This window comes from Lemur catta, chromosome 13 (genome assembly GCF_020740605.2).
Source record: "Lemur catta isolate mLemCat1 chromosome 13, mLemCat1.pri, whole genome shotgun sequence".
NCBI classification, from domain to species: domain Eukaryota; kingdom Metazoa; phylum Chordata; class Mammalia; order Primates; family Lemuridae; genus Lemur; species Lemur catta.
The window spans coordinates 71,315,123-71,342,902 of record NC_059140.1 but is presented as its reverse complement, the minus strand read 5'-3'; the positions used below and the strand labels follow the sequence as shown (position 1 = coordinate 71,342,902).

The 27,780-nt window shown below is 31.2% G+C and overlaps 1 protein-coding gene across 11 annotated transcripts in view; it reads left to right on the top strand.

Annotated features, from left to right (window-relative positions):
* Positions 1 to 27,780, top strand: part of NBEA (neurobeachin) — a 562,035-nt gene that overhangs the window by 160,179 nt on the left and 374,076 nt on the right. For 9 of the 11 annotated variants that reach the window (XM_045567190.1, XM_045567195.1, XM_045567193.1 and 6 more), the window contains 7 exons: positions 1,605 to 1,758; positions 7,160 to 7,168; positions 9,489 to 9,669; positions 12,038 to 12,168; positions 15,668 to 15,775; positions 20,719 to 20,887; positions 22,337 to 22,432. In XM_045567190.1, the coding sequence (XP_045423146.1) occupies positions 1,605 to 1,758; positions 7,160 to 7,168; positions 9,489 to 9,669; positions 12,038 to 12,168; positions 15,668 to 15,775; positions 20,719 to 20,887; positions 22,337 to 22,432 (848 nt within the window). The remainder of the gene's footprint in view (positions 1 to 1,604; positions 1,759 to 7,159; positions 7,169 to 9,488; positions 9,670 to 12,037; positions 12,169 to 15,667; positions 15,776 to 20,718; positions 20,888 to 22,336; positions 22,433 to 27,780) is intronic. The other 2 variants (XM_045567200.1, XM_045567192.1) reach the window with 1 other exon arrangement.

Genomic DNA, 27,780 nt, shown 5'->3' with positions numbered 1-27,780 from the left:
TTCAGCCCCCAGCACCAATTCAACATCAGAAACTTGCTCAAACTAAGAGGCAGGGATGATTCTTCTTCCTTCCTCCTGTTCCTATTTTTCCTCTCCCTTCTATTTCTCTCTCTCCTCTTACTCTTTCTGTTCTTTTACCTTTTCTTCTTTTTTTTCTTAAGAGCCCCCCAAGAAATTTCCCCGCAGCATCACATGCTCTTTCTAAGTTAATCACCAGCAACAGAAAATAGCATTATCGTAACAGGTTTATATGGACCGATACTGGTTAACTAGTAACTAGGGTGGGGCCAACCTTTTCTATACCCAATTCATCTCAATAATAGAACAAAATCTAGAATGTGTTAGCAGAGGGGAAGTCGTGACTATTGTGTCAATGAAGTCTGCCATAGAAAGTTTTTAGTTTTGATTTTATTTGATCAGTTTGTTCTTAGACTCATTCTTTTCATTGCTATTGTTGTTATATGATAAATTACCTAGAGATGGTAACTAGGGAAACTGAAATACATTACTATTAACATGAAGATCAGTATATGGAGATAAATAATTTAATTTACTCATTATAATATTTCTAGCCCCCAAGTAAGTAATAATCAGCTTTTCTTCTATCCACATATTATGTCTCTTTGTTTTCTTTCATAAGCTCTCAAGAAATTCCCCAAATAGAATTTAATGTAATTTAAATTTTTTAAAGATAGAACTTTATTTTAAGGATAGGAGAAAATGTCTTTAAATCTAAGATATAATAATAGATAGTATTTCACAACTCTAAGAAAGTGAGAATCATTGATTCAAATTTGATCATAGAGTAATTTCCTTTTTCATTTTTTTCCCATTAGAAAACATTTCCTGTTCTTGACTGACACCAAATGAAAGCAGTGTATTTTTTTTTTGGAGTCTACATTGCATGTTTTGTATGGGAAAGCCTCACTGCCAATCTACTTTGAGATCTTTTTCCCTTTTTTAATGTAATAAGTTCTTGAATTTTTACTGATTTATTTATACTCCCTATTATGTCACTTTTGTGACTAGTAGGATACATTTTTCACATGGGTGGTCAAAGGTGGGGCTGCAGTCATTGGTGATACGACAAATTGAAACTGCCTAAAAATGAAACTTTCAGTTAACTTTTCAGGTTTTTCACTTCAAATTTTATTTTTACTTATTTATAAAATTTTTCTCTTGGTTATATTTTGAGTTTCCACATTATCTTTAACATTAGACATATCCTTTGTATATTTAAAAGGTTTTGCCTTTCAACACAAAACAACCAGCTTTGGCAAAAATAAGTATTTTAGCCAAATTCATTGACCTAGCCATATGTCTTAGAATCTAGTTAATACTGTATTTTTCAAGCAGAGACAAAATAATGAGTTAATACAGTCGGGCATAAGAACCCTGCAGAGATGAATGCTTAATTTTTGGTAATATGACACATCAGTTGTAAATTGTTTTCTTTTCTAATAACTTCACTCTAAATTTTTCTAGCTCTTCTCAATATACTATAATTATTTTTCACTTTAAAAATGTTATTCTAAATAAGTGTAAACCTCTTATTTATAAGCCAAGTAAATGTTCACTTCTGTTTTGTTTTTATATTATTTTAGCCACTCCACAAAATCTGTAATGGATTTTGTCAATAGCAATGAAAATATTATTTTTGTACATAACACAATCCACCTCATTTCCCAAATGGTAGACAACATCATCATTGCTTGTGGAGGAATTTTACCTTTGCTCTCTGCTGCTACATCACCAACTGTAAGTACTTTGCCTCCATCTAGTGGTTATACTTTATAATTACATGACTTTAGCATTTCAGTGGTGTTCTGTGCTGTAAAAAGGTGGATTTTAACCAGACCTGTTCTATTAAGAGAACTTTTTAACCATTTAAATTTATATTTCAACCTCTTTTATTTATCCATGTTGGGTTCCAGCTATATGTGCTTATGTCTGGTAATTCTGATTATTACTTCTTGGAAAGAGCTGTACCTATAAATGATTTAACTTTGTTTTCTATATATTGCTTACCTTTTCAAATCTATAGTATAATAAACTATTAAAATCCTTGCTATTTAACATTTTCATTTGACTATTTACTGGTTCAGCATTTATTTTTTACAAATCTAGCCTTGTCTCTATTTGTTTCTTTATAAAACAGTGAAATGTATTAAAAGAATACATTTGAAAGGCATTTAATATTAATTATGTATATCATTTAAAATACAATAGATCAATGTTAACTTTATATATTAGTTATTATTTTAAAATATATTTGATTCATACCAAAACAGGCTCCATAGTTACATGCTCAGATGGGAAAGAATATAGAACTATGCTTTCCATATTACCTGTGTTCTGACCACGATGTTGGAAACTTATCCTTAAGCCCCAAAAGTATGCTTTTGCCAGAGATAAATCTGCCATTTTGGTAAGATGTCTATTACTTGGTGAGACAGTGTTCCCAAAGTGATCTCCAACTTTATTTTAACAAGCTTTTCTACATGACCCTTTTTCTTACTAGCCTTTTGTCAATGCACTAACTCCAGAGCAACATTGAAACTTCAGTGTTAGTAGCAACACTTTGTATCCTCACACACCTGCTCCAGGCACGTACATCTCTATTTTATCCATGAATTTACTCATGAGGACAAAGACAAGCAGGCTAGTCCAGGAGGGGGTGCAACAGAGCAGGTCATCATTAGGGCATTAATCAAATTAGTAGCTAACTCAAGGAAGTGGAGCCAGAAAGAGCAGTATAAATAGTGGATGGTGTGTAAAGGGAGCAGGTATCCAGAGATTCATATTCCATTTCTTCTCTTTAATGTCTGTTTTCCTCTCATGATTTGTACCAAAATCTGGTAAATTGAGAGTTATGCATTATTTTAAAAATGCATTCTGATATTGAGACATAGAAGGCATTTTTTTCTTTTATACATTAAAGACTGAATAAATCAATGCTTTTGTTTGGCATTTTTCTTGATCATATAAATTTTGTTTTATGTCTTATGAATTACCATTTATTGTCAAGAAATCTTAAATGGTTGTATTAAAATTCACTTTGAAATGTAATATTGCATGTTTTAAAATTTTGTGCTGAGCAAAAACTGATCTTAATGTAAACAGCTTACCATAAGTTGTTAAAATTTGTATAGGTTTGAAACATTCACATTACTAAATAGTCTTCTAAATTTTAAGACCAAAAGATCTTTATCAAGATAGAGATAATTCTAAGTTAATGAATTAATTTATAAACATTATGATTTACATAGTAATTCACTACTCAAATTTGCTTATTTTTTATTTTATAATGAATGCACAGTAAAGATACTGACATTTTGAGGTTGGACTCCCAAAATCATTACTATGCAATTTTGACCACTATAGATTGGAGTTTGAAACTATTAAATACTTACTGCCTAAATTGTTCTCAACAGACACGGGAATTCATTCAACTATAGAAACCTTTATTTATGTCTCTGGTTTTTTTATTTAGATATTTTGGTCCATTAACTGATTGTACCTATGCCTGCTTGTACAGTATACCTGATTTGATGTTCTTTGAATGAATTGCTTCCTTAAAAGAAAGAGTCAGTACCTTTCTCCCACTTCATGTCTAGTAAAAACACGAGTGGTGCTGATTACTATTGTTTATGAGTTATCAGATTATATAATATTCTGACTAGAAGTTGTAGTGTAGTAGAGGGGGAAGTTAGGAAGGAGGAGGTCGAGTAAAGAAGGAAATTAGAACTGATAATATGGGCTTTTTGAAATTATATGTAAAATGTAAAAAGCCAGAAGAGAATTTTGGAAGTGATAAATGAAAAAGGACATATTGATAACATACAGATTACCAAAGGGAAACATTTTTTTATAGATGCCATTAGAATTTCAATCCTAGGTATATGCAAAGAGATGGAAAGAAACATTGGAAACTAATATTTGAGTGATCTAGTAGTTTTGTTTAGATATATAGAGTTTTTCAAAATATTCATATATTAATATGCAGATAATTATTTTATGAACAAATAGAAGTAATGATGGCTTATGGCAGTGGTTGGCAAACTTTTTCTGTGTGAGGCCACATAGTAAATATTTTAGGTTTTATAGGCCATATGGTATTTGTCCGAGCTGTTCAACTCTGTTTTGGTGGTACAAAAGCAGCCATAGACAATACATAAGCAAATAGGCATGCGTGTGTTTCAGTAAAACTTTATAAAAAAAAGGTAGTGGGGTCGATTTGACCTGTGGGCCATAGTTTGCTGACCATTGACTTACAACACATGCTCCTCATAAAATAATGTCATACTATGATGATTTCATGTGAAAACTTTATCACTTATTACAGACCTTTGAAAATTCAGTAGTTAGGGCTTAAGACAAATTCATTCTTTTCTATTAAACAAGAATTTGACTTGTAAATTTGACTTAATGACCATTTATTAAAGTTTAATTTTTTAAGACAATTTTACTGAATGTTGTGGTCATTACGGTCTATTAGAACATATGTAACTTTTCACGCTCACCATACTAATTTTTTTGTCATTTGATATTTCTAATGTCGAACTGTATTAAATTTTGAAAAGATAGGTAGAATGCTACTAATTATTCTTTACAGTTCCACATTTTAAAAAAAGACACAAAGATCAACCCAGGAATGTGTCTTGTCCATTTCTCAGAGGAAATGTGAATCTCAGATAATTTACTCCTTTTCGTCAGAAACAACCTTGTTTCTCAGTATCAATGAGACTCATATCTGACATTTTTGAGGTCAGTATGATTTAATGGAAGGTATGTAGGCTTCAGCATAAGACATAAATAAATAAGATCTGTATTTTGCTAGATATGACTTCAATCTCAGTTTCTTCCTTTACTGAAGGGTGTTATTATACTTATCCCACAGGGAGTGTGTTACGTAATACATGTAGAGTGTGCTAGATGGAAAAGGCTCTTAATGAAAGTTTTCTTTCTCCAGTTCCTTTGGGAATTATATTTTGTTCCTTTATTTGTATGATAGAATAGTCTTCCCGTTTATAAAATAAACCTGCCATTATTCAGAACTCTGATGTTTAAAATATTTGAGAAAAATAGGGGTGATTCATTTTGATAACAAAATACTAAAATGGTATAATCTTTTTGTCTCTTACTTACATGGCATGAGATTGGCATAGAAATGGTCTATTTTTTGCCCTGGAACCTTAGATAAATATAATAGTCTATACTGGGGATAACATTGATGTATTGCTGTTCTAATATCACCAGCATGGGAGAAGATTTTGAACTACTTAGATTAATCTTACTTATAAGGAAATATTTTAATGGGAACATTAACAAATAAGAATACAGTTATACATTGTTTATATTGATAGTGAGCCCCCTGAACTTAATACTCTTGAAGAAGCAGCACCTAGTTGGAGTTTCAGTTTTGCCTAGATTATTTAAAATCATATGTAGCATAAAAAATAAATTACAGAAAAAGTTTCAAATCTGTAAATTAAACCAATAGTTTTAACTTTGGGGAAAAAATTTAGACCTCTTAGCATGTAGTTTGACCAAACTTTGGTTTTGGGAAGGAGGATTATGTTTGTTGTTGTTGATTTTTTGAGTTAATGTTTCTGTGACTAGTCAGTTGAATCCTTTTATTTATTCTCTACTATATGGTTTACGTTGGTCATAAATGAAAAGTGAAGAGTTTGCAGGAAAAAAATGAAGAAAAGCAAAGAACATGGATTAACCACAAATTTCATAATTACTTTGTGATTTTAAGTTGACCACCATGGTCAACCATCCAGAACACTGAATGTTTAGAATTTAATTCAGTGTCCTATGTGGTTTAATTTTCTCTGCCCCAGAAAAATAATGGCGAATGCCATTTCTGGCTTTCCTAGTAGTTTCATAATTGTAAGAAAGAAGAGCAACTTTTTCTGTCCATGAATGATGACAAAACCTTATTTTTATTATTATTATTAGAATATATAGTTAAGTGATTTGGAAAAATTATTAATAATTTTTTTTTTTTTTGAGACGGAGTCTTGCTGTGTCACCGGGGCTAGAGTGCCATGGCATCAGCCTAGCTCACAGCAACCTCAAAGTTCTGGGTTCAAGGGATTCTCCTGCCTTAGTCTCCTGTAGCTGGGATTACAGGCGCAGGACACCACGCCCAGCTAATTTTTCTATTTTTAGTAGAGACAGGGTCTCCCTCTTGCTGAGGCTGGTCTTGAACTCCTGACCTCAAGCAATCTTCCTGCCTCAGCCTCCCAGTATGCTGTTTTGTTTTTGCTTTAGTTTTATTTACCTCATAACACTGATCATACTTTAGTATTCTCAGGATGCTGTTACCTGTTTTCTTATGCAATGTACCATGATAATAACATATTTTGAAATTTATACTCATGTATATTTATTGTCCAAAATCAGAGAAAGGGGACAGTTGATGACTTTTATTGTGGAACTTAATCTCATCTAATTTTTTAATGTAATGAATATAATTATTTATTTAATTAGATTCTGAAACTTAGTATAATATCTGTATATTTATCTTAATTCATATGCAGGTCTCAGTATATCAGTAAGTTCTTTTCTAGCATGGGAAAGTGATCTTTAAGTTATAATCACTCAGATAATATTTAATTCTTTTATTAACTTCCGGGAATTTTAAACTATAGGAAGGGTTCTGTATGTTTGAGAAAACAAATTATATTATTTTCTTATAGAAAATTCTAGAAGGTGGTATAACTAGTTCATTTCCCTGAGTTATTTCTGCTTAAACCAATACTGAGGCAGGTTTTTTTTTTTTTTTTGGCAGAGGGATTATATTAGCTTATTTATTAAAATGTTTCATTAATCATCTAGTAGGAAAAGATATTTGTTTTGTAAAATAGAGTATGTATAATTTCTAATACATGAACTATTCTTATATATATATTTTGACAGTTACTAAAACAAACAATAAATTGAAGTCTAAATATTTGATATTTATCTTAATCATGTAATTTATAAAATGAATATCTCTTCTGAGAATTTGCTTTGAATAAAATAATCAAATATAATTTTAAAATATATTATTTTGTTTCAATTTTACATTGTATTTTCATTTAATTTAATAATTTCTTTTTCTTGTACTTTTTTGGTCTGTTGTCTGTTTTGTCTAATGCATGTCCAGGGTTCTAAGGTTAGTATTACTTCTGTAGTAATTTTCAGGTTTTCAGTTTCAAATTTTATTTTTACTTAGTTACAAAATTTTTGACTTGGTCATATTTTAAGTTTCCATGTCATCTTTAACATTAGACATAGTCTTTGTATGTTTAAAAGATTCATTGAAAGGATTATTGTCCCAATGCTTGATGTATTACTATTTTGTTATTCACACTAATCTTTATACCTAAACTATTATAATGAAAACAGTGATATTACAGTCATATGTACAATCAGATTTTGATTGATTCCAATGAAAGTAAATTGGAAGAAATACATTAAAGATTTAATAATAATTGTATGTGAGTGATCTTTAATTTTAAACCCTGTTATCATGCTTATATAGTATTTCATCATATTTATAAATTAATTTTATATAGAACATAAGAATTCTCTTTTAGGTTATTATTTGTGTTCAGAATGCTTTTCACTTTAAAATTTTATTTTTTTCAAAAATAACAGTTTGTCAAATTACATGGACAACTTAATAATTCTGTTTATAATTCACCATTTCAAAATGAAAGCAAATTTTGACAGACCAAAACACTCAAAATAAAACCATTAATTAACTAATAAAGCAGGACAGCTATGCCAGAATTTCAGTAATTCAAAATGATAAAGATTTTGAGAACATATGTCTAGATAAACTAAATTATAACATTTTGAAAAATTATTCAGAATATTTGATGGACCTATGCAATGGCCAGGTTTTTTTCCATTATAGAACATTCTAACTTGAAAACTCAGATTTAAAATGAATTTTTTGCTTTTTCTTATAAATTATTGTATCATAGTCATAGATTTTTAAGTCATGCTATGAAATGATGCCATATATCCATGAAGTGCTAGGAAATAAAGAATCTGCATTTAAAAATCCAAGTAAAAAATTAGTCATTTGTTTAGGCCATTGATACTAAATTGACATTATGTTGTAAATCAACAATTAAAATCAAATTTCTGTCTATTTCCAAGCTTATTTTAGAGAGAATGGTTTTAACCCTATTTTTATTTTAAATGTAAGGAAGAAAGTTTGTTATTAATACCTTTTCTGCTGTATTTAGAACTGAGTTTAGTTATATAATGCTTGCAGTAGTACTCACCTATTATTTTTATTACCCACTTTGTACGCAGGAAATGTTTGAGTGTTTTGGTTTTTCTTTTTTCCAATCAGTGTTTTCTGCTCACATTTCCATGTTAATGTTCCTGCTTCTTCCAAGCAGGAAGAAGTTTAGTTAGAATGATGGATATAAATAATGTCAAAATGGAACATTAAATAGGAGCAGATACCCATTACATATGCTCACCTTGTAGTTGAATTTATCATTTGGTTAAGAGGTAAGGTTAATCAGTATGCTAGTATGCTCATTTTCAGAAAATTTAAACAGTAGCCTTTTTTTTAATTTATAAAGCATTCCTTATTTTTCTCCATTCCTTGAGGCACTGAGAAAATTTGGCCTAGTCCTAAAGCACAAAAATAATTAAAATGTTATATAGTACACAGTGAAAAAATAAGAAATGTTGCCATTGCTTATAAAACTACAAAGTTACACATTTTAAGAAACAGAATACTTTTTAATGTTCCCTCGGAAATTAGGAAATTAGATTTTATTATAGACAACATTTTAGTGAAAGTACCGTTTCCAATCTTGAATGCTATGATTCTCCTTATTGCTAGTGTTTTATAGGTCATGAATTAAATATCTGTAGAGGATTTAGTGATCATCTTGATTATTTTTACCCTAGAGTTTTATTGTGCATATGAAGGTACTGAGTGGTTTTAGTTTATTCTAAAATAGATGAGAAATTGTTACATGTTCTAATTTGACAGCCATCTCATTTTGATGCCAAATGAAATTGCTATATCTTTCCTATTATTCATCATACATTTATAGGAAAAAAATTAAAGCATATCTTTTTATTGATAAGAATGAAGATTTTAAGACAGAAATTTTATATTTTGTAAATTAATAAAATAAAATAACACAAAACTAGTATAAGTACATATGTGTGGTTATCTCTAAATATCTTTGTGAAATGATCTTTAGGATATAGTTTTTATAACTAAAGATATTTAAACCTCATGTTGATTTTAAAATGGACTTTTCCTTTATTTAAGAATAATTGATAGGTAAACTAAATTTGATAACCAGCTCCAGTGATATATAGAATTAGTTTATAATTTATTTTATTTATAAAATATAGTAAATATACTAAACTTATGTTTACCTATATTATCTATGTACATGTACCGTATTTCCAAATTTTAAATAAGACTTAAATCTTCTACTTTTTTAAAGACGGAATTGGAAAATATTGAAGTGACACAGGGCATGTCAGCTGAGACAGCAGTAACTTTCCTCAGCCGACTGATGGCTATGGTCGATGTACTTGTGTTTGCCAGCTCTCTAAATTTCAGTGAGATCGAAGCTGAAAAAAATATGTCTTCTGGAGGTTTAATGCGACAGTGCCTAAGACTAGGTAAGTATGTTAAGACTAATAGTACACATTAAATAATAGCCTACAAATTAGTTTTATGAAGCTCTATGGTACATGAAATATTGATGAGTTGATGATTATGTATTAATAATATAAAGATTATCTTGTAACTCATCAGAATTACCAAATTCAAAAACATTGTATCTTCACATTGAAGATTTCAGGGAATTGATAAGCTTTAATGGTTTATAACTTGAAATAGAGTAAAATATATTTAGAATTCTTTCAAAATCAGTAAGACTATCACTCTTCATTGAAGTGATTTTTATGCAAATCCATTTATGAATTCTGTTTTAGTAAACTAATACTGAAGGTAGTGTCCTAGGCCCACCAACATCAGAAAATGAATGACATAGTCTTATTATACACATAATGCTAGAAGGATAAAATTGCCTAATCTCACTGTTTTTTCCAGAGTGAACAGATATCCCTAATAAACATTATTATACCTATGCTGTTCACCTTTTATCTTGTGTGGCAAAGAGAATTTAGCACAGAAAACTCTTAGTAAATCTGAATGAGTTCTTTAGCTAGGAACCATTCTTACCCCTCTTAAAGGGAAAAGTTATTTATATTATTTAGACTCTCCAGGTGATCAGAAAGCTGCTCTTTTCATACTTGCCTTGGAGCATGAGCAGAACATAAGAATGCAAGCCCTGAAATAGGACTTTCTTGATATGTACTCTTTTCACTCATAATATTTAAAGGTTATGTAAAAAATTATCCAAATAGTTGCAGGGGAGAGGTTTTTTTTCTGATTCAAGGAAGAAACAAGGACTTGTGTTAAGAATAATGGAATGAAACCTACTTTCTTTTTGTTTATACTTTTTAAAGACAAGCAAATTGAGAGAATTCATTTCACATCTGTTATAATGGAGAGAGTGATCCCATTGGTATCTCTCTGACAACCAAGAACTTTAATTTACTGTGGGACATCAAGGACATTTCCATTGATACTTGACAGTAGCTGCCAGACTGAACTTTGTGAGAAAGATTATGTATCTATCTATTAATATATATTAATATATATATTTTTAAATGCCTCAGTATCTTAAAACCAGCATTTATTTGGTTATTCTGAGCTTTTATTTCTAGATAGATTCCAAGACTTTTCTCCTGATTTTATTTTTATCTGAATAATACCTAGAAGATTTATTTCTTTTACACAATATCTAGCAGATTTAGTTGTTTTATCACCCACAGGAAACTTTTATAAGTGAATAATATTAGTAATAAAACAAACACGTCACCTTGTATGCTATTTACTGTTCTAAGCACTTTATTTATATTAATTCAATTAATCTTCACAATAGCCCTCTAAGGAAGTTACTATGTTTATCCTTGTTTACACATGTGGAAACTGAGGTACAGATAGTTTAAGCATCTGGGCCAAGATCACGTAGCTCATAAGTAGCAGAGCCAGGATTCAAACTCACATGGTCTGATTTCAAAATCTGTACTGTTTATTACAATACTGTACTGCTTCTTAAATAAATGAATAAATAAAAAGCTTGTTCATATTGAATGCTTATTGACAAAGCCCATAGACTGTCCTATCATGAAGAAAGGTGGATATTGTGAGACTTGAGTATACTGATGTACTCTATTATTGCCTGAAATGTGAAGTTGTGGTCAATGTACTCACCAAAATAGTCAAATTAAGGACAGAAACTTTATTATTAAAATGTATCTAATATGAATTTTAAGTTTTAAAAGGTTTTTATTGATCCATAAAATTCAGAAGTGTGAAAAATGGGCCAGGTGTGGTGGCTCATGCCTGTAATCCCAGCTGTTTGGGAGACCAAGGGTTTGAGACCAGCCTGAGCAACATAGTAAGACCCCATTTCTACAAAAAATAAAAAAAAATTAGCTGGATGTGGTGGTGTTCGCCTGTAGTCCTAGCTACTTGGGAGGCTGAGATGGAAGTTCACTTAAGCCTAAGAGATCAAGGTGACAGTGATCTATGATCAGGCCACTGCACTCCAACCTAGGTGACAGAATGAGACTCTGTCTCAAAAAAAAAAACACAATAGTGTGAAAAATGGAGGATAATAAAATAAATAAGGAAGGATATATTGAGAGCTTCAGAGGTCCTGGTAATGTTCTGTTTCTTCAGCTGGCTGGTAGTAAATGGATATTCTGTTTCTATTTTTTAAGTACAGATGTATTTTATATATACTTCCATTCCTATATTTCATAATTTAAAAATACTATTGATCTAATTGATTTTAAGAGAAATAATGGATGGAGCAAGGGGAGAAAGAAAGAGAAAAAGAAATAAACTAGCAACTTTTTCCAATACATCAAAGTCAATAATTTATATTAATAATATTTTTGATTTTTTAAATAGTTTGTTGTGTTGCTGTGAGAAACTGTTTAGAATGCCGGCAAAGGCAGAGAGACAGGGGAAACAAATCTTCCCATGGAAGCAGTAAACCTCAAGAAGTTCCCCAAAGTGTGACTGCCACAGCAGCTTCAAAGGTAATTAAACATTTTTTTTTATGTCAAATACAGTTTACCTGGAAAGAATTTTTTTTAAGTTTATTAGAACAAAGCAACATGGTCTTGCTCAATTCTCTGCTTCATCATTGTGTTACAAGGTTGCTTAACCTTCCAGAGGCTTTCATGTTTTGGTTGCTAAATGAAGATACTAATAGTTTCTACTTTATAGGATTCTTATAAGGATTATATCAGCATATATCACTAAAAATTCTTAGTTATTTTTATTTTTAATAGTTAAATATATTTTCACAGTTCAATGTATGGATGCTTTTTTTAAATGGATGAGCATTTTTTGGTGGTAGACATAGTAGTAGTCCACAAAAGTTTATTGAATGCCCATTAAATGAATGAATAATATAATATTTCGGAATATACCAGTAATTCTCATTCTAAATTAGCTCTCTTTTATCATATGCTTATCTGACCCTTGACATCACATCTAGTTTTGCTAACATCACTTTCAAGGTCCTGAATGACTGGTTGTTGCTTCCTTCCCTTCCCCAGTGGTAGCTTTATACTTTTACCGTTTTAGTTATACTACAGACTTCATTCAGTCCATCAAAAGAATGTTTTTTTTTTTTTAACATCTCACACATTTCCATAGTTTTCTTTCTGTTTTTTTTTTTTTTCTTTGTTCTTTTTGAGATAGGTTTTGCTCTGTCTCCAGGCTGGAATGCAGTGTTGCTAAAACAACTCACTGCAATCTTCAACTCCAGGGCTCAAGCGATCCTCTCGAGTAGGTGGGACTACAGGCATACACCACCACAGCCAGCTAATTTTTTTTTTATTTTTTGTGGAGACAGGGTCTCACTATGGTACTCAGGCTGGTCTCAAACTCCTGGCCTCAAGTGATCCCCTCCCACTTTGGCCTCCAAAGGTGCCGGGATTACAGGTGTGAGCCATTGCTCTGGGCCTACATAGTTTTCTTTACTTGAAATGTTCATCCTTATTTCTTACACAGCTAAAATACATTCAACTTTTAGGTTACCTTAAATGCTACTCTCTCAGGAAAATATTTTCTGACACCTCACCACCACCCTGGTCTAGGGTAGGTTCTTCTGTTTGATGTTTTCATAAAACCCTGTATGTCTCTTTTCACTCACTGTACTTGAAATAACATGTTTAATATTGACACAATAATTATTTGCTCAGTAAGTGAAGGCATGAGCAGAAGTTTATTTAAAAATTCTATGGCTTTAAAATTCAGTAATTTTCAAGCAGACCAATCACATTATTTATTGTGTCTGTTGGTTACTTGCAATATGGCAGCCTCTTTTATTTTCCACTCCTGTCAGGGAAATATTCATAATGTAATTTGACCTTGTATTATTTTATTGATCACAAGACCCCACAGCATTCTTCATTGCTTAGGAAATTAGATATAAACACATCAGCAATAATGCCTCATATTATTTGTGTAGGCATAGTAGACTGATAGTCACTTGAAGGCAGTGTCCCATGTCTTATACATCTTTGTAACTGCAGAGCATTTATAGCACTGTGAGTACTTGGTAAAAAGAGCACAGACTCTAGAATCAGACAGTTCTGAGTGTGCATTCTGGCTTTACCACTTACTAGTTTTGTGATCCAAAAACAAATTCCTGAGTCTCCTGGGCCTCAGTTTTCCAGTCTTTAAAATGGATATAAATCTTAATTTATAGGGTATTGTATCAATTATTTTTAATTAAAAAGAAATAATGTATTAAAGGGCTTAGTGATTCCTGGCAGGTAGTGAATTTTCGATTATTACTGACTCCCCTCTCTAGCATACTTTGCCGCTCAATATATACTCATGAAATGAATAAATAAATTAGTATTTTGAAGAGCTTAGATTTGAAAGGTGTCTGTACTTAATTCAGTAGATAACAGGAAGTCTTTCAAGATTTTTCAAGCCACCTATTGCTCTATTGTAGAATGTGGACAGAAAAGCCTAATGAGAAGGAAATTTGTAGTAGTTTAGTTGAGCTAATCAGTGTATCTCTGGCAAGAACTTTGGTAATAAAAAATGGATAAGAAGGGGTAAATGTACAATTAGGGAAAGATTTGACTTGAAAACAAAAAAACATTTCATGACAGAATAGACAGACCTGGGTGGTAGTTTTTTTTTTTTCTTTTTTCCTCCCTGTGTTTATGCATGTCTTATGTGGCACTTTAGTAAGTAAATCAGTTAATTTTTTAGAGAGGTAGGAAAAGTTCCTTGCCACTAACCTGTGTGGACTTGCATAAGATGGGTACCTTGATGGGGCTTCATTTTTTAATGTGTAAAAAGGAGCAATAATATAAGCTTTTCCTGTTATGTATTCTATATAAGGATCAAAATTAGATTAGGGATAATGAAATACTTTGTGAAATGTAAAATGGTATGTGAATGAAAATATTTGTTTTTTATGCTATAAATTCATCTGTTATTAATTATGTTATTTTCTTTAATCGTCCTGTGGTAAATATTATTAGTTTATTATTTAGATGATATAGCTGAGGTTCAGAGAGGTTAAGATCTTACCTAAGGTCATATAGCTGGTAAGTTTTAGAATTGTAATGGAAACCAAGTAACTATAAGCCTTCAAATACCCTGCTCTTTTCACTATCCTGTGCTGCAAAAGAATCAAACATTTTAATTTAGGAGTGGAATATCATGATTGATGTCCATTGAAAAGTAGAAGATGGACTATTTATTTTTCATTGGCTAGAGTAATAACAAGTACATACCTATTATGTGCATGAATTGTATTTGGCATTATGCATATATTATCTAATTTGATGCACACAATCCTTAACATGTTGTATTGGTGAAAAAGTACTTGATTGAGTTTCAGGGAGACTGGCTCACTCACTAGTTTACTATATGACTACATTACCTAAAATTTATAGGTTTTTTTTTTCTTCAATGATAAAAAGAATTTTGCTGGTAATGATCTTTAATATCTTTCAGCTTTAATAGGCTGTGACTTGAATTTTTTTTTAAGTTTACCTTTCTAACTTTTTCTAGATCATGAAATGGTTACACATATAAAATCTTATATAGTAATATAACATAATAATCTCATATAATATAAAAGATGATGGATAAATAAACCCAGAGACTCAAAGAGAGTTATTAACTACAGGTAGGGAAAGTGAAGCTCAGGAAATTTTAGTAACAAGCACGAGGTCACCCAGCAGAGACTTGAGGCCAGATCGTCAGATCTTCGCAAGTTCAAGATCAGTCGCTTTTCTACCACAGTCTTATACCTGCCTTTGTGAGTTTATAGTGGTAGTCATGCTTATAAAGAAGAACACGGGTAAGAAAAAATGTGACATGACTGGAGGAGAACAGAAAATGTGCCTTGTAATGGATTATCTTTGTCAATGAATATTAACTCAGGAGGAAGAGGTAAATGATGTGGCCAGTTTAGCCTAAATTAAAGATATTGGAAGTGATACTAATGTATAATTTTCTGCAATATACTATTTCTTCACAATTCTTTTCTTTTTAAAGACTCCATTAGAAAATGTTCCAGGTAACCTTTCTCCTATTAAGGATCCTGATAGACTTCTTCAGGATGTTGATATCAATCGCCTTCGTGCTGTTGTCTTTCGGGATGTGGTAAGTTATGCCTCTTTGGCTTCCCTGAAAAAAACTTTCCACTGTCATTTGTGTGAAATAATTTAAGTTTTATAGGAAAGCTGCATATTAAAACTAAATGCTCTAGTGTCTAGGCTTATGGGTGTATTGCATACTTCTGATTATAAAATGATTGAGCCTTAGCTTTCTCTGAAAGTTTATTGATGTTATTTTTGAAAACAGGGTGAAATTTGATATAATTAGTTTTTATAGTAAGAATAGGAATAGCCTGAAAAATTAAAATTCACTTTATCTTGCAGCACCTACTCTTCTCTTTTAGTATTACTAGTTCCATTTCCAGGTACTGAATGTTTCATTATTATTAATGTTCTTTATATTATGGATTAAAGGGATTAATTAATTAGGTGTTACTGGCAATTACTTTTTTGGGGGGCAATTACCTTTTGATGAAGAATCTGCATTTTAAAAATATAGATATTGACGGGAATTTGAGTTGGAAAGATAGCTTAACAAAGGTTAAGGGAAAAGGGAGCTTAAGGAAAAGCTTTCATGGAACCCTCCAATCACATGATTACTTTCTCAAGGTAAGTAAAAATAAGATTGGCTTTACCATATATTGTGTAGTAACACATAAGGTATTTCACAGCAGATTGAATGTTGACAGCACTGCTTAATATAATTATTATAAACTAGCCACATTGAATACTATTTTTCTTATTTTAGTTGATGATTTGTACTTAGTTGATGGTTCTCCATTAAATATAGAAATGTAGAAGAAAGTTTATGTTTGAAATTTATATTTAACAATAAATTGGATGGAGTACTTTTTACTTTAGAAAGTAGTTAAAGTGTATAAAGTTATGGAATAATACAACATGGTAGGAATATACAAAAAAAAACTGTTACTCTGTTTAATATATATTAGTTCTTATAAAACACTAGGAAAATTACAAATATATCAACAGAAAAATAGGCAATGGACATAAAATATGAAATACTAGGCAAAAAACATTATAGAAAGTCAGTATCAGTAGTAGTCAACAGAATGCAGATGAAAACAAGAGTGAGATGTTTTTTACTATTAAATAAACTAAAATTTTTAGATGATAATACCTAGCATTGCCAGGGTACAATGAAACATGCTCTGTCATATATCACTTATACATGAGTATAGACTGGATAAGCTTTTGACTAGCTCTTTACCAATATGTGTTAAAACTCATAAACAGTGATGTCCTCTGACTCAGGGATTCCGCTTAGAAGTTATTTAACTTAATGTATTCATTGAGAGATACCTACAGGAAAATTGGCAACATTAAAAATATCCAACAAGAGATTTTGGCTTAAAAATATTGGCATATTCATTCAGGAGAAAACTATATGGCCATTAAGATCATATTTTTGAGGGAAGTTTGGTGACATGGAAAAATGATCATGATATATTTTAAAGGAAAGCATCAGTATGCAAAATTACTTATATTATACAAATATATGTATACTGAATGTATGTACATACATACATGTAACTTTATTGAAGAAAAGACTGGGAAGAATATACCAGAATTTCAATGATTAGCTCTAGATAAACAAATTTTAGTTTGTTCTTTATCCTTTTATACTTCTCTGTATTTTTAAACTTTCTATAATAAGCCTATATTGTTTAATAATTTATAAATTATAAAGGTATTTTCAAAAAGGGAGGTAGGATACATTATAGTGTAAAAACCAGGATGTAAGAATTGTACTATAATCTGGACTCTTATCTAGACTTGGAAAAAGATACCATTCTTACTAACAGTACTAACGGTTTAACCATTTAGAAATGGAAATTAGTTCAGCAGTGGTGCTCACATTTCTTCCTGGAGTGTACCTTTCAAACATCATCAGGTCATATAACTGTGTTCATTGATTTTATACTGTATATCAGACATTGAATCTATATAATTCTAAGCTTTTAGTTAAGGGTTAAGACTCAGAAACATTAAGACCGCACAATTGATATAGAGTCAGAATCCCAACCAGATCTTTCCAGAGGATTCTCTTTTCATCACTATATTTCTTAGATTCCAAGATACTTTTTTTCCCACATTTAAATAACTTGTGAAATTTGGAGGTGTTTTTATAATTGATAGTATTTTAGAGTCAGTTGTAAATATTATGCTAAGAATTCTACTTCATTTTGAAATTTTTATGAACCAATAGACATTTTTATTTGCCTTAATTAGTAAAACAAATAAGGTCTAAAATTAGGTTTTTAAGAAATATACACACATGCATATACTATAAACATATATTTATATGTATATATATCTATAGGTGAAACAACTAAGTGATATACTACAATCTTAGGGTCAAAGACTACTTTTTTTTTTTATAACAGTCTTTCTAAGGTGTTTTACTTTTCACATTTATAGTTTTCTTAGTAAAATTCCAACATACACACACACAGACACATGCACAGAGGCAAACATGTGTAAATCTAGAGATTAAGGATTTTCATGGTTTTTAAGGACTTCTGTAGTTTTGTTGGCAATGAAGGAAAAGTGCATCCTAGCACTATGGCAGGAGAAAAATTTGATAAAATATCAAAGAATAAATTCTTCTTGTTCTCATTTATTTTCTATAATGAAGATATTGCTGATTTAAACTCTTATGAGCTGTCTAGATCCAGGTAAAATAGCTGTGTGGCAAAATTTGCCATGTGGTAAGACAAAGATGGCTTATAAAAAACTACTTTGTTTTCAGTGTTCTCTAATAAGCCAAAATTTGAAGGCAAATTCATTATGCTTCTCCCTCTTCCCCCAGGGCCTTGCTTATACTAGGTCACTTTTATCTAAAATGAGAGAAAATGAAGTAAATTTTAATCTTTAAAAATTGAATGGGAGGTTTTCCATCATCCTAGTTGAAGCATTAAAATTTTTAAAGGATTTTGAGGTTAAATAATTGCTATTACTTATTCAACTATTACTTATTCAAGATTGAATAGTGGGGAGACCCATTTTTTAAGCAGATGAAACATAATATAGAGCTCATGTCTTCTTAATAATAAAACACCTAAGCAAGTCAAATAATTTGTATAAAAATTTAGTTATTCTCCAGATATTTAGCCTCTGTATATATTGGGCTTCATTTTCAAAGACAGAACTGGGAATAAGAAACAAAATTGGCTTGAAGATCTGGATTTAAAAAGAAAAGCTAACTCTTCAAATCATATATAAGGGAAATTTTAGGTTGGCTAAGACATAGGTTCATGTGTTTATTATTTACAGCTCTGCTACTTTGTAGTTGATATTCATTCATTCATTCATTCATTCATTCCACACTTATTTGTTGAATGCCTGCTAACTGCCTGGTATGAGTCTCCAGTGGTAGAAATATTAATAGAAGTATTGTGGGATATCATGGCCCATTGCAGCTTAAGTTGTGTGTGAATTCATTCTTGGTCAGTATCTTTTGTTAGTCTGATTGCACTTCATTTTCCTTTGTAATATGCTTAAGTATTTGATTTTTTCCCTTTTCTCCATGCTTATCCCATCAGCAATGTAATGCAAGGAATATGCATTTTAAACACTTTGTTTAAACTGTAAGAAAGTATATCTCTGTAAAAGCTGCCTGTCACCCACAATGTATGAAATACTAAAATAATATTTCAGAACAAATTTGATCTACTTTGGTCATTTTCCCCATTAGCTGTACTTTCTGTTTCATAATATTATATTATCAGTAAATATTTCTTGTTTGCTTTCTTTCTCACAAATGCACATAAATTCTGAATCTTTCTTGCATTATGCTTAAATGAAGTAGTAAATATAAATCACCTCTTAATAGAGTTACTAGACTTTATTGCAAGTTTGTTTTCCTTATTTCTATTACATTTTTATCTGTTATCTGTGAGCCACAGTAACTACTTTCAGTTTTAGTTTGGAAGTATCAGTTTTAGCTAGCTTATAAAAAAGGCTTTGTAAACATTTACATTTGATTCCACAGATAGACTCTAATTTGGAAGTGGTATTAGAAGTCATATAATTTAGACTTCTTATCATTATTTCCCTAAAAGATGGTTATCTAGGCTCTTTGAATAGAGCTCTCAAGATTACATGCAGCTTGTTATATTTTTGGGAAGCATATTTGTTACAAAATTATTTCTCTACCAGACTGTAGTTGGCTTTTTAAAACTATCATCTTATCCTGACTTGGCTGATTTTTTCAGACCTTGGCCCACTTTGCTTTTCTCCCCTGGAAAAACTCCATTTTATTTTTGAGCTCTGAAATGAGGAGCCTGAAATATTGACAGTGTTTTAGAGGTCATTTTTCCAATGTAGAATAGTGAACTATTACTTCTTTTTATCTGTTAATACAACTAAATATCAAATTAGCTTTTCCTTATGCTGCCATATCACAGTTCTAACTCATATTGATCTTGTATAAATTTATATTATATGCTCCCCCATTGTTTATATCTTTTCCATTTTGTACTCAGATAGTCTCTTGCTCAGCTTATGTTAGAATTATATTAAATACATGTATTTCAATTATAATTTTATCCTATTAATTTTATTCGGTTATAATATTTAAAACTCTTGCTTTTTTTAATCCAGGACATTAAATTATTGTTTTCAACTTTGTATCATCTAAAGACACATACTATATTGTTATGTAGGTAGTGGATAATAATGGTAAAGAGGACAAAGAATAAAATTTTGTGGCATATTTATCAAAATTTTAATATTCTAGTTTTTTAAAATTATATTTAAACCTATAATTCAGACCATATATTTCTGGAGTTTTTATTTATACTTAAATAATACTTATCAAGTAACATTATATACTTAGCAGGTTTTAATAAAAGTTAAATATCTTATTTTGCCTCCATAAAGAAAGTGAGATAGGAGCAGTTTCTTGTACATTAAGAACTTACACTTAAAAAATTTTGAGTGTCAAAACTGCCTTTTTATTTTACACAGGATGATAGCAAGCAGGCACAGTTCTTAGCTCTGGCTGTTGTTTACTTCATTTCTGTTCTGATGGTTTCCAAGTATCGTGACATATTAGAACCCCAGCGAGAAACTGTAAGAACTGGAAGCCAACCAGGTAGAAACATCAGACAAGAAATAAATTCGCCAACAAGTACAGGTACTTAATATTCTTTTAATTATTTGAATTTTCACCATCATTTATCTCCTTTTTTTTTTCACTTTTACATTTAGATTTAAACTGGACCTCTTCATAATCACCTCAAATATTTATGAATGGTTGGTATATAAATACTAATGTTCTTTAATTCCACAAAAATATATGAATAATATTTCTATAAATTTGTTGTATTCTCATTTTATCAATGCAGCTTTGGTTTTAACGTTTCCCACTTATTAATAAAAATCATTCATGCCACTATTTAATATACAAGTAACTCATATTTTTATATGTATTACTTTTTTAATTTTTATAAACTTGAAAGATTATAGAGTTGTCCAATACCACGAATAAGCCAAAATGTAAATCTTTATAGCCAAGCTAAAAACAGCATTTTTTTCTTTCTTTCCTTTTTGCTGCATACAGTTATTTCAGTATCTAAATATTCTATCAGTGGTTTATAATAAGCAAATATACATTCTAAATTTTATATTCAAGTGGCCATAACTAAAATCAAAGACTTGTGGAAAGTTAACATTATAGACAACAATGAACCATCTTGGGTCATGTTGCTTTTCTCATTTGCATAAAACGCTCTTCTTGAAGGAGTTTTGTGTTATTAGCTTCACCTACTCAGCTTGAACACTATAAACACATTTCCTGGCAACTAATATTTTAATATCATGGAGTACCTTGTTCATTGAATTTCCTTCCAGGTTTTTATATCAAGATTGTTTCTCTGTTGTTTATACTGTAACCTTCATAACCTAATATTTATTTCATATACCACTGGATTAATTTGTAGTTGAAATTATCTTCCCTAAATAAATACATTGCTCTAAAAATAAAATGGATATTTTTAAAAGTGTGTAGAAATTAGTGGTCAAACCTCTGCATCCTGTTTTCCATAAGCATTATATATCTCATTTACCTTTTATTGCTGTTGTAGAAATATGGATTATGTTTTAGCTATAGTATTTTGCTGTTGCATGTTACATTTGCTTTTAACACATAAACATGGGGTTATTTCATTGTAGTATACTTTCATTTTTAATTTTACTCTTCAAATTAAATATCATCCTACTGTTGCAGTTCATATCTTTTTGTAATTTAAAACACTAAGACATTATCATCTTAGCTCTTTTTCTTCATTTTTAATGCATTTGTATCCATTATATGTGTATAAAATAAGTCATAGTATAGTGATCCTTCTAGTTCTGATTTTCTTGTGTATTTGTATGCTTCTGTATATGTTGCTGAAGTTATTCTACTTAACAATTGTTTCTTTTCTCTTAATACATAATCTCTTTCCTTCCTTCAGAGATGCATTCTTTATTGCTAGTACTGTTTGCATGTTGCAGTAATGTAGAATTGTCATGGATCTTCAGTGGACCATGTTGCAGGTTGTTACATGCTGGCTCAAATTTGATTCCATAATTTTCTTCACAGTTGTGGTCATACCATCTATCCCTCATCCAAGTTTGAACCATGGATTCCTTGCCAAGTTAATTCCTGAGCAGAGCTTTGCCCACTCATTTTACAAAGGTAATAATGACCTCATCTCCTGACCTGTTTGGGTATTCTTATTTTATGAATTGTCATAAAATAAATATTCATGATATAATTGCTTATAAACAAGTATACACCTCAGGTTTCATGGAGATATGATATGTTATATTTATACCTGGCTACTGAGAGCAAAATATTATATTTGTAATTTATTATATTATATATCATGTATAAATTAAGAATACCTAATTCTTTGTATATTAATATGCACAGTGGTGGCACATACTAGAGATAACAGAAGAGTCACACCTTAGTAGTGGGACTAAATTACGTAACATGAAGGCCACTTTAGACTTACTAGAGAAAAGCTTAAAAACATGCCTTAAAAGCATCAAACTGATCTATAAGTTATTTAACTTCTGGTCAGAACAAAATCCCAATACTCCTTTAAAGAGTTACAAAAAATACCTCACCAAAAAACATAAATGTTAAGCATCTACTTAAAAATTAGTAAACATGCAATGAAGCAGGAAAATGTGATGCATAAGCAGGAGAAAAAAAAATAAATCAATAGAATCAGATTCAGAAATAGTAGAAATGGCACAATTATCAGATAAGAACATTTAACCAGCCATCATAAGTATGTTCAAGATGTTTTTCAATTTAAAGGAAAAAGTGAACATAACGAGGAGAGAAATGGAAGATATAAAGAAAAAGAACTAAATGGAAATTTTAAAGATGAAAAATATAGTAGCCAGAATGATAATGTCTCTGGGTGGGATTAACATGAAATTATTGACTGTAGAACAAAGGATTGTGATAGGCACAATTCTGTGATAGCCCCAAAATATTCCTGTTTGCATACCTTGCAAAATTCCTTGGATGGTGAATATCATGGATTTTACTTCTGTGATTAGGTTATGTTATACAACAAAATTGCTTTGGAGAAAAGATACTATCCAGGTGGCCCTGACCTAATCACATGAGTTCTGTAGAAACAGAGAGTTTTCTCCACTAGTTGCAAAACAGCAAGTCAGAGAGACTTGAAATGTGAGATGGATTTGACATGAAGGAGGGTCTTTATTGCTGAGATGGAGGTGACTTTGGAAGAAGGACCTGAGAACAGCTTGTGGGAGCTAAGAGTATTCCCCTGCTGACAGTCAGCAAGAAAGTAGGGAACTTCAGTCCTGCAACAAGGAACCGAATTCTGCTAATAACTGGAAAGAGTTTGGAAGAGGACCCTGAGCACCATACAATACCATAATTAAGTATATTTCATAACTGGCTAATAATATGGAAGCAACTTTTGGAACAAATAAAGCTAGCTAAGCATGTTTTGTTACAACTTGACAACTACACAGATATTATTATTTATAAATGTGCAACCTTTGGACAGCATAGTAAAATGAAGGAAAAAATGTTTCAGCTTTATTGCTGATGTGGGGGTGAGGGGAAACATCCCCTTCACCTCAGAAGGTTTGCTGAAAGATCAACTCACAATGAGGCAGATCAATAAGAGAAAGAGATTTATTTACCGTGAACACAGAGAGAATCACAGAGTGATTACCTAGTATCCCAGTGGGGTCCAGAAATTTATATACCCTTATTTTCGAGGAGAGGTGAAGATGAGGAATATAGATAATTCTGTTTAGGGGCAATGAATAGTTACTAGGAAGATGAGTAGATACTTGAGAGAATGAATGGATGGGGGAAACAAATTGACTTGTAAACGATTTTCTTTGGAAATTATATTAACCTGAGAGACAGGTATTATATTTAAAATGATTTGGACTAGGTCTGGTTGCATTCTTGATCTTCTTTCCTATGATATATTGAGATAAACATGGAGGGGAAGGGAAACCCATTGTTCTTTTCGATGGGTTTGGTTTTTTAATGAAGAATGAGGGAAAGCCCCTTCCAAAGCCTATTGATATATAAGGGCCTTTAAGTCAAAATACTCTTTATACCAGGGAGCCATATTTGGGGGTGAAATTTCCTGAGCTCCTTCACTGAAAAACACATCTAGCTCTGAACTGTATAAGCCAAAAAGAATTAAATTGTCACCAAACATCTAGAGTTTATTTTGTGAAGGAGTATGTTCCAGAGGCTCAGCTATGGTGACTAGAAAATATTCTGGAGTAGTTGCCCAGATTAAGAAACTTGTATCAGAGTGTGAATGCACTTTATCAAGAAAGGCCAACAATTTTAGCTGAACTGAGTCACAGTGTTCTTTGTGACATAATAAAATTTTTGAATTACTTTAAGGCTGATATGGTAAATTTGCTATTATTTTCTTTTTATGTGATAATATGGCAGCGTATCATAACTTATTTTGCATGCTGTGGTACAGTGGTTATTGAGAAGAAAATTTCTGTCAGTGGTGTCAGAGCTTCATAGTAAACCCTCTGTAGCATTTCTACAGGATAAGAAACCAGTTTGATTCCACTTTGAAATATGAATTTTACTGGCTTTTTGTCAGACATCTAAAATATGTTTTTTCCTCGTAAACCATGAGCAGGAACTAAAATATTTTTCATGAACTCAATACTTCCAAACAGGGAATGATGTTTTTACATGGTAGACAAGATCAAAGAACAACAAAAAAAGTTAGAATCTTGTAGATACACAGTTTATATGACATGTTTCACAATTTAATAATAATGAGTGAAGTATCTTGAGCTTTAGGAATGATCTGATTTTGTTCATCCTTGACAAGTTATCACCTATCATTTAATGGATTTTGTGGAATGTTTTATGTTTTATTTTCCAGTGATAGAAGGTCCACACATAGGAAATTCATGGATGTAGAATCCATTTCTTTCATTGAAATATAATTTATATATTATTATAACTATACAAGATGAAATTTTGGAACTGGTTATTGATGAATATTGGTGCTATATTTTGAAGTGACAGCATTTCTAACATCATTTTGGATATAAGTTTAAAGTGGATATTCTGAGCTTTGTGAATTTCCATTCTACCAACATACCTGTCTGACACTACTTTCTCCTGAGTGTTATTGAAATAAAACAAAGACAGGTTAGATATGTTATTCTCATGAGTAGCATTATTACCAGTTCAACTTAGATTAGATAAATTAACAAGCAAAAAGCCCAGTGACACATCAGAAACTTTTTTTATATTCCCAGTATTTATAAAAATATTCTTATAGGCATTTTTGGGGGGAATCACTCTGCCTAAAACTTTTTGTTTACTTAGGATGTGTAATGAAGAAAAGTTGCAAGTGTAATAGCAGTTGTCTGTGTTGATCACCTATTTACCTATTTACTTTCAGTGAACAACATGGACTATTTTTATAATTATATCCTTTTACTCAATGCTATATTTGATTATACTTATTGAAATTTAATTTTATATCTACTGGGTTAAATAACAAAAACAGGTGTGCTTTTATTTTATATGGTTTTAAATTATTTATTTTTTTTCTAAAATTGTCAGCCAGTGATGGATTGAAGGGAAAAAGAGGTAAATTTCCACAAATAGCTTGAAAAACACTTATCCAGACCACTCTTCAATTCCTTCATGCCCCACTCTCTTCTTTTAGCACATTATTGAGCCTTTTAAAAAATTCAGAATTAGCTCTCTGGTCTCTTTTTTCTTATTATTCTTTTTTAAATTTCTTTTTATTTCAGCACATTATGAGGGTACAAATGTTTAGGTTACATATATTGCCTTTGCCCCACCCAAGTCAGAGCTTCAAGCATGTCCATTTCCCAGACAATGCACACCGCACCCATTAGGTGCAAACCCATCCCCTCCTACCTGCCTGACACCTGATGAATGTTACTACTAAATATGCATGTAAGTGTTGATCAGTTAATACCAATTTGAAAGAGAGTATATGTGGTGCTTGTTTTTCCATTCTTGGGAAACTTTAGTTAGTACAATGGGCTCAAGCTCTATCCAGGATAATACAATGGTAGATCACCCTTGTTTTTGTGGCTGAGTGGAACTTTATGATATACATATACCATATTTTATTAATCTGCTCATGATTTGTGGGCACTTGGGTTGCTTTCACATCTTTGCAATTGTGAATTGTGCTGCTATAAACATTCGAGTGAAGATGTCTTTTTTATAGAATGTCTTTTTGTCCTTTGGGTAGATGCCGGTAATGGAATCGCTGGATCAAATGGTAGTTCTACTTGTAGCTCGTTGAGGTATCTCCATATTACTTTGTGCAGAGGTTGCACTAGTTTGCAGTCCCACCTGCAGTGTATGAGGGTTCCTATCTCACCACATCCATGCCAACATTTATTATTTTGGGACTTTTTGACAAAAGCCATTCTCACTGGAGTCAGGTGATATCTCATTGTGATTTTGATTTGCATTTCCCTGATGATTAGAGATGTTGAGCATTTTTTCATATACCTGTTGGCCATTAGTCTGTCTCCTTTTGAAAAGTTTCTGTTCATGTCCTTTGCCTGCTTTTTAATGGGGTTGTTTGATATTTTTCTTGTTGATTTTCCTGAGTTCTATCTAGATTCTAGTTATCAGCCCTTTATTGGAGAAGACCCCATATAGCAAAAGCAATCTTAAGCAAAAAGAACAAATTTAGAGGCATCAATTTGCCAGACTTCAAGCTATGCTACAAAGTAATAGTAACTAAAACAGCATGGTACTAGGCCAAGAACAGAAACATAGACCAATAGAACAGAACTGAGAACCCAGATATAAAACCATCCTCATATAGCCATCTAATCTTTCACAAAGCAGACAAAAACATACATTGGGGAAAAGAATCCTTATTCAATAAATGGTGCTGGGAAAATTATATAGCCACATGTAGAAGACTGAAACAGGATTGCACCTCTCACTTCTCACAAAGATCAACTCACGGTGGGTAACAGACTTAAACCTAAGGCATGAAACTATAAGAGTTTTAGAAGAAAATGTTGGAAGTACTCTTACAGACATTGGCCTAGGCAAAGAATTTATGAAGAAGACCCCCAAAGCAATCACAGCAGCAACAAAATAAATAAATGGGACCTGATCAAATAAAAAAGCTACTGCACAGCCAAGAAACTATCGTGAGAGCAGACAATCTATAGAATGGGAGAAAATATTCACATGCTTTTCTTATTATTCTCGATAGTCCCTTAATTCAGACTCTTATCCTTTCTTGGAATATTGTACAAGTTTATTCATTGGAATTCTTGTCTCTAATCTTTCAATATATTACTGACAATAATTTTGAAAATAACAGAATTTTGAAAGTAATTTTGAAAATACAATATAATAATATAGTAAGTATAATTTATTTAATATACTACATTAAGAAACATTTTATAATATGTAGTAAATATAATACAGTAATTTTTCTTTCTAAAAATTCCTCAAGGCTTCCTATAATTTTGGGG